This window comes from Rana temporaria, chromosome 2 (assembly GCF_905171775.1).
Source record: "Rana temporaria chromosome 2, aRanTem1.1, whole genome shotgun sequence".
In the NCBI taxonomy this organism is placed as follows: Eukaryota; Metazoa; Chordata; class Amphibia; order Anura; family Ranidae; genus Rana; species Rana temporaria.
Genome location: NC_053490.1, coordinates 72357250 through 72365813, shown reverse-complemented (window position 1 = coordinate 72365813; position 8564 = coordinate 72357250). Strand labels below are relative to the sequence as shown.

Sequence of the window (8564 nt, the reverse complement as noted above, 5' to 3'; positions counted from 1 at the left end):
TCCTCTCTCCCCGCACTCCTCTTCTCTGTCCTCTCTCCCCGCACTCCTCTTCTCTCTCCTCTCTCCCCGCACTCCTCTTCTCTGTCCTCTCTCCCCACACTCCTCGGTACTCTCTCCCTGCACTTTTCTACCCCGTAGTCCTCTCTCCCCGCACTCCTCTGTCCTCTCTCCCCGCACTCCTCTGTCCTCTCTCCCCGCACTCCTCTCCTCTGTCCCCGCACTCCTCTGCTCTGTCCCCGCACTCCTCTCTTCTGTCCCCGCACTCCTCTGTCCTCTTTCCCCGCCCTCCTCTCCTCTGTCCCCGCACTCCTCTGTCCTCTTTCCCCGCACTCCTCTCCTCTGTCCCCGCACTCCTCTGTCCTCTCTCCCCGCACTCCTCTCTTCTGTCCCCGCACTCCTCTCCTCTGTCCCCGCACTCCTCTGTCCTCTCTCCCCGCACTCCTCTCTTCTGTCCCCGCACTCCTCTGTCCTCTCTCCCCGCACTCCTCTCCTCTGTCCCCGCACTCCTCTGTCCTCTCTCCCCGCACTCCTCTCCTCTGTCCCCGCACTCCTCTGTCCTCTCTCCCCGCACTCCTCTGTCCCCGCACTCCTCTGTCCTCTCTCCCTGCACTCCTCTCCTCTGTCCCCGCACTCCTCTCCTCTGTCCCTGCACTCCTCTCCTCTGTCCCCGCACTCCTCTCCTCTGTCCCCGCACTCCTCTCCTCTGTCCCCGCACTCCTCTCCTCTGTCCCCGCACTCTGTTCTCTGTCCCCGCACTCCTCTCTCTGTCCTCTCCCTGTGCAGGTCACCTCTTCGACAACCTGTTAGCGGCGGCTCCAATCGGGCTGATTGACATCCCAGCCGACCACTCACATAGCACTCTTCAGTTCCCTTACTCGCCTTCCCACCAATCGCCTTGCGGGAAACTCTTAGTCTCTGCCCACGTGTTGCTCTAGGACTCCCAGAAGATTAAAGCCCTCGCTCACAGCGAGAAGCCCGGTGATCCGGAGAAGGGGAGGGAGTCTGCGCTGAGCCCGGGCTGTGTGTGTGCCTATCGCTGCTGCCTGTGTGCCTATCGCTGCTGCCTGTGTGCCTATCACTGCTGTCTCTGTGCCTATCGCTGCTGTCTCTGTGCCTATCGCTGCTGTCTGAGTGCCTATCTCTGCTGCCTCAATGACCCCGGCTGGAAGGTGAAGAACTCCGCTGACCTCCCGGGACTGTCTGTCTCTCTGCCGCTCACCTGGTCCCAATATGACGAGCCGGGTCCCTGCTGTCAGGACACGTACTGCGCTACTACCACTGCTGGAGCTATTGCTGCTGATCGCCACCGCGGAGAGCCAGCGGGGGGCCCCGGACGACTCTCACTTGACTTATGGGCCCCTGGAAGAGGAGATCCTGGTGGCCAACCATGGGATCCGGGTGCCCTTCGGGAGATCTGTATACCTGGACCCGGTTGTAGATCTAGTGATCCAAGTCCAGCCTGGAGACAAATGTCACATCAGCGTGCTGAGCAATGACCCCCTATCCCAGGGACCGGGCCACCTCTCCCCCAACAGGTTCCCCTGTGAGTTCGGGGCCAGAGAAGTGAAATATTCCCACCTGGGGGCCCGGAGCCCCTCCAAGGACAGGGTGAAGCTGCAGCTCCGCTATGACACCCAGACCAGGACAGTCATCATCCCATTCATGATCGAGGTGGAGGTTCTCTTCACCCAGCTGGAGGTGGTCACCAGGAACATGCCACTTACCGTAGAGAAGCTCCTGGGGACCAGCAACCCCATAGACAAGAAGGTCCTTGAGTTCTCCTATGATAGGACGTTTGAGGTGTGCAGGATCACACCTCTGGTGGGTCTAGGAGGACTTCCCAGGTATGGAAGGTTGCTGCAAAGTCCTGGCCACATGATGGACTGTGGGGAATTCCTCCAACAAGGTGTCCGCTACCTGCACACAGCTTCCACCCAGTCCCCCAACAAGGACTTCATACCCATGCTGGTGGAGCTGCATGACAAAGTGGGCAACCTTCTGAAACAGGAGCATTTCCAGGTCCTGGTCCGTGTCAAGGAAGGCTTGGAGAACACCCAACCCAAGCCTAGCTTCATTGCCATGATGATGATGGAGGTGGACCAGTTTGTCATGACAGCCATCACCCCAGATATGCTGGCCGCTGAGGACTTAGAATCTGACCCTGGGGACCTCATCTTTAATGTCACCTCCAATTTTGTCCCAGGGCAGGGGCAGATTGTCAGCACCGATGACCGCAACTTACCCATCACGTCTTTTTACCAGAGGGACCTACAGGAGCTCAGGATTGCCTACAAGCCCCCACCCGAGGACTCTGATACTGAGCGAATCTTTGAAGTGGAGCTGGAGGTGGTGGATTCGGAGGGGGCAGTATCAGAGCCCTTCTCCTTCATGATTGTTGTAAAACCCATGAACACAATGGCTCCTGTAGTTACCAGAAACACAGGTCAGCTCTTGTTTGAAGGACAGTCTAGACCTTTATTCAGTGGCCAGAACCTGCAGATCAGTGATGAGGACAACCTGGATGACGTTAGAGTCAGTGTGTTGGATGGTCTGAGGCATGGACAGCTTTATCTGTTAGGATCCCCTCCTGAGAGCTCCAAGTTTTTTACAGCCTCTGATCTGGACCAGGGTAGGGTTATCTATCAACATGATGGCAGTGACACCTACAGTGACAACATCATTTTCCGGATGACTGATGCAAAGCATGAAGTGGAATTCCTTTTTCCAATCACGGTGGTGCCAACCGATGATGAGCCTCCCATAGTAAATGCCAACACTGGTTTGATGCTTTCAGAAAAAGAAGTGGCCCCCGTGACACCTCTGGTGTTGAGTGCTACAGACATTGACTCAGAGGACTCCACCATACGTTTTATCTTAGAGTTGCCATACTCGACCCTGGGGCAAATGGTGTTGCGCCAATCTGAGATACCACAAGATCCTTCTGAATGGCAGTTCATCCCCAATCTAAAGATGTATGAGAAGGTGGTAAGTGAATGGACTCAGCAAGATATATTGGATGGGAAATTATATTACAAACATATTGGGCCCCATAGCACTGTCCCAGTCATGGACCAGCATGTCTTTAGAGTCCAAGATGACAACGATCCTCCAAACCAATCTGGGGAGCACACCTTTGTGGTGAAAATTAACCCTATAGACGACTTACCTCCAGAACTATACCCAGGTACCACCCTTAAGATGGTAGTGCAGGAATACCATTTAACTTACTTTAGAAAGAAATTTCTCCGTTATACTGACTTAGATTCTGATGACAGGGACCTGAAATACACAGTGACCATCCCTCCATCAGACACAGATGAGAACAACCCTGCTATCATGGGCTTCATAGTCCTTTCTGAAAACCCAGATCTAGTGGTCACAGAGTTCACCCAAGCTCAGATAAACCATCATAAGATTTCCTACAAACCGCCAGACCTAGAACTCGGGATCACCCCTCGCGTTTTACAATTTCATTACACGGTAGAGGACATGTCTGGCAATTTAGCTGAAGGGGATTTCACCATATTTCTGCAGCCAGTGGACAACAAGCCCCCAAATATAATAAATACAGGCTTTACAGTGTTTGAAAGAGGAAGCCATGATATCACCGAAGCAGAGCTCGATGCCACTGATGCTGACACGGGTAGAGATAAAATAACTTTTACCCTCACTCAGTCCCCAAGACATGGGCAAGTGCTGTACTCTAACCAAGTGATGGATGTGGGGGAATCATTTGTGTTGGATGACATCCGAAATGGGAAAATAAGCTACATGCACAGTGGTGAAGAATCTGCCAGTGATTCCTTCACTTTGGATGTAAGTGATGGGGTGCATGTCCTCACTATTATCATTAAAATCACTGTTCGGCTGGTGGATGATGAAGTACCCAGGATCATGCTACCAACTGGAACCATTGGCTCCTACCTTGATGTTTTGGAAGGAGGTTCAGCTGAAATCACATCTAACGTTATCCAAGGCACAGATGCAGACACGGATGACCTCATGCTAACATTCATCGTTGAAGACCCACCTCGTCTTGGAGAAATTCTAGTCAATGGGCTACCCTCTGAAAGGTTTTCCCAGAGAGACATAATTGATGGGGCAGTTATTTATTCCCACAGTGCAGGAGAAATCGGGCTACAAAAAATGGAAGACTCTTTCAATTTAACATTATCTGACCTTTCGGAGGAATGGACTGTCGGAGGTAATCGAGTTACCGGAGTACGGGTTCAAGTTACCATTCTGCCCATTGATAACCAGGCCCCCCTAGTTACAGTAGGTGAACAGTTCACAGTTATTGAAGGTGAAAAAAATGTTATAACCTCATCAAATTTAAGAGCACAAGATACAGACACCCCCAACGATGACATTCTGTGCACTATCGTTGTCCAACCCACATCTGGCTACCTAGAAAATATCTCCCCTGCACCAGGATCTGAAAAATCGAGAGCTGGGACTGCTATTAGTGCATTTACATTGAAAGATATAAGAATAGGTCATATCTATTATGTGCAAAGCATCCACAAGGGCGTGGAACCAGTGGAAGATAGGTTGACGTTCCACTGCTCTGATGGCATCAACTTTTCCCAGAAGCACTTCTTTCCTATTGTTATCATTCCAGCCAATGATGAAAAGCCTGAGATTTTCATGAGGGAATTCGTAGTTATGGAAGGAATGAGTCTTGTTATCGATATTCCTATATTAAATGGGGCAGATGCTGATATCCCAACAGATGAACTTGTCTTTTTTATCACCAAGCCACCGAAACATGGCAATATCGTTAACCAGTTCACCAATGGTACTGTGATAGTCAACAGCTTCAACCTAGAGGACATCAAAGAGAGCTCCACCATCCTTTATGAACATGATGACTCCGAGACCAAAGAGGACAGTTTTGACATAAAACTTACTGATGGAAAACATTCAGTGGTCAAAACTGTTCTGATTATGATTATACCCGTGGATGATGAGACCCCTAGAATGACCATCAATGATGGGTTGGAGATAGAGATAGAAGAAACAAAACTAATCACTAATAAAGTCCTTAAGGCCACGGATTTGGACTCTGATGACAAAACTTTAACCTTCATTTTACGCTATGGACCTGGACAAGGTTTGCTTCAAAGAAGAAAGCCAAACGGTGGACTAGAAAATATAACCATAGGTATGAACTTTACTCAGGACGAGGTGGACAGGGAATTAATACAATACCAGCACTTTGGCCAAGAGGGCATCCGAGATCTGTTCAAGTTTGATGTCACTGATGGAATTAATCCCCTTATCGATAGATACTTTTATGTCACAGTGGGAGGAATTGATATGGTCTTTCCAGATGTAGTTAATAAAGGAGTGTCTTTGAAAGAAGGAGGCAAAGTAACACTTACCACTAACTTACTTAGCACTAGTGACCTCAATAGCCCAGATGAACACTTGGTTTTTACAATCACCAGGGCCCCGGTGCGTGGGCACTTGGAATGCACTGACTTTCCTGGGGTGCCCATCACATCCTTCACTCAGCTCCAGTTGGCGGGTAATAAAGTCTACTACACACACACGTCCGATGATGAAGTGAAAATGGACAGCTTTGAATTTGAGGTCACCGACGGATATAATCCAGTTTTTCGCACATTCAGAATATCCATCAGTGACGTGGATAACAAGAAGCCAGTCCTGACCATCCATGAAGTAACAGTGAGAGAGAGTGAAAATAAACTCATCACCCCCTTTGAACTTACAGTAGAGGACAGGGACACTCCAGACAAAAGGCTGAGATTTGTAATAACCCAAGTACCAGTCCATGGGAAAATCCTGTATAACAACAGTAGAACTGTGACCTCTTTTACAAAGCAAGACCTTAATGATAACCTGATCAGTTATAAGCATGATGGCACAGAGACTACAGAGGACAGCTTCTCCTTCACTGTCACCGATGGCACCCATACTGACTTTTATGTGTTCCCGGATACTGTCTATGAGACAAGGCAGCCCCAGATGATGAAAATACGTATAATAGCAGTGGATAATGGCGTGCCACAGATTATCGTAAACAAGGGTGCCCCAACTCTCCGAATCCTGAGTACTGGCCATTTGGGATTTTTAATTACCAACAAGGTCCTTAAAGCCGAGGACAGGGACAGTGTCCACCTTTCGCTCCGTATCCGAGTCACGCAAGGTCCCAGCCATGGATTCCTCATCAATACGGACAAGGGAAACCATAGCATAAACCAGTTTTCTCAAGGTAAGTCCTTTGTTGATAATACAGATTTAGTTATGGGTAGTCACCTTTTTTCTGTACTGGTTATAGCGGGGGTGCCCCACCTTTTGAAGAGCGAGGGTCACTTAAAGCGGGGTTTCGGGCATCATTTTTTTTTTTTGCAAGCTAAAATGAATCACATTAACCACTTAAGCCCCGGACCATTTTGTTGCTAAATGCCCAGGCCAGGTTTTGCGATTCGGCACTGCGTCGCTTTAACAGACAATTGCGCGGTCGTGCGACGTGGCTCCCAAACAAAATTGGCGTCCTTTTTTCCCCACAAATAGAGCTTTCTTTTGGTGGTATTTGATCACCTCTGCGGTTTTTATTTTTTGCGCTATAAACAAAAATAGACCGACAATTTTGAAAAAAATGCAATATTTTTTGCTATAATAAATATCCCCCAAAAACATATATAAAAAATGTTTTTTTCCTCAGTTTAGGCCGATACGTATTCTTCTACCTATTTTTGGTAAAAAAAATCGCAATAAGCGCTTATCAATTGGTTTGCGCAAAATTTATAGCGTTTACAAAATAGGGGATAGTTTTATTGCATTTTTATTAATTTCTTTTTTTTTTACTACTAATGGCGGCGATCAGCGATTTTTTTCGTGACTGCGACATTATGGCGGACACTTCGGACAATTTTGACACATTTTTGGGACCATTGTCATTTTCACAGCAAAAAATGCATTTAAATTTCATTGTTTATTGTGAAAATGACAGTTGCAGTTTGGGAGTTAACCACATGGGGCGCTGTAGGAGTTAGTGTTCACTTTGTGTGTGTTTGCAACTTTAGGGGGGTGTGGCTGCAGGACTGACGTCATCGATCGAGTCTCCCTTATATAAGGGATCACTCGATCGATACACCGCCACAGTGAAGCACGGGGAAGCCGTGTTTACATACGGCTCTCCCCGTTCTTCAGCTCCGGGGGGACGGATCGCTCCCCGAGGGAACCCGACCGCCGCAAGTACCGAGGGGGTCCCGATCGGACCCCCCACCCACATCTAGGCAGGCACGTACAGGTACGTTGATGTGCCATTCTGCCGACGTATATGTACATGAGGCGGTCGGGAAGTGGTTAAATAGTCCCTAAAACATATTAATAGCTCCCCAATCATTCCAGAAATCATTGCAAACACTTGCCTTATATACTCCAGCTCATGTTGTGGCCGTATCCATCATATGTGTGGGCATGTGAAGCCCAGTTCCTTTTTCTTCCTGGTTATCAGGAAGAGGTGCATACTGGGCGATTTTTAGACACAGTAATGCCCAGAGACTCCTGGGAAACAAGTGTCATCATTTCCCAGGAAGCAATGGGGTCTTAGGACAGGAAGTTGAACCACCTAGGACCAGGAACTAGACAAATTATGAAATCTGCCTAGTAACAGCCAGATAGAAGTGAGTAAAAAATGTTTAAAAAAAAAAAAAATGTCATTAAAGGCAAGCTGTTAATAGTTCATTTTTAGGATGGAACTTCGCTTTAAGCGACTTGGTCATGGGCCACAATGAGCGGAGCGGGTGGGTGGCAGCCCACTCTATTCTATAGAACCCACTCTACTCTTTTTTTTTTTTTTTTTTGCGGATCGAATTGGAGGTAGGCATTTGTAAAACTGTCCATTTACATCTGCCACTCCTTAGGCCTTGTACACACGGTTTGACTGTCCGCTGAAATCGGTCCACCGGACCGTTTTCAGCGGACATGTCCGCCCGGAGATTTCTGTCTGATGGTTGTACATCGTCACGTCAGCGCATATCTTGTAGCGCGTAGCGCGTATCGTGTACCCGCGGATTTCTGTCTGATGGTGTGTACAACCATCAGACAGAAATCTCCGGGCGGACATTTTCGCTGAAAACGGTCCGGCGGACCGATTTCAGAGGACAGTCCGTCCGTGTTTACAAGGCCTAAGGAGTGGCAGATGTAAATGGACCGTTTTACAAATGCCTACCTCCAATTCGATCCGCAAAAAAAAAAAAAAAAAAGAGTAGAGTGGGTTCTATAGAATAGAGTGGGCTGCCACCCACCCGCTCCGCTCATTGTGGCCCATGACCAAGTCGCTTAAAGCGAAGTTCCATCCTAAAAAAATGTCCGCTGGAAACTTGTCCGGTCGGCCGTACACACGACCGAACATGTCTGCTGAAACTGGTCTGCGGACCAGTTTCAGCAGACATGTTCGGTCATGTGTACGGGGCGAATGGGTGAATGGTGGGTCCGATTGGGTTGGACTGACTGTGTGAAAGGGGCCTAAGACTGCTTTCACACTGATGCACTGTTGTTTACCCGCACCACGAGTGCAGCACAGTTCACCT

General features: G+C 48.6%; 1 protein-coding gene across 1 annotated transcript in view; it reads left to right on the top strand.

Annotated features, from left to right (window-relative positions):
• Positions 1 to 958: 958 nt before the first annotated feature.
• The window catches only part of FREM2 (FRAS1 related extracellular matrix 2), a 249492-nt gene continuing 241886 nt past the window's right edge, over positions 959 to 8564 (top strand). The window contains exon 1 of the mRNA XM_040340373.1: positions 959 to 6238. Within this exon, the coding sequence (XP_040196307.1) occupies positions 1231 to 6238 (5008 nt within the window). The 5' untranslated portion in view covers positions 959 to 1230. The remainder of the gene's footprint in view (positions 6239 to 8564) is intronic.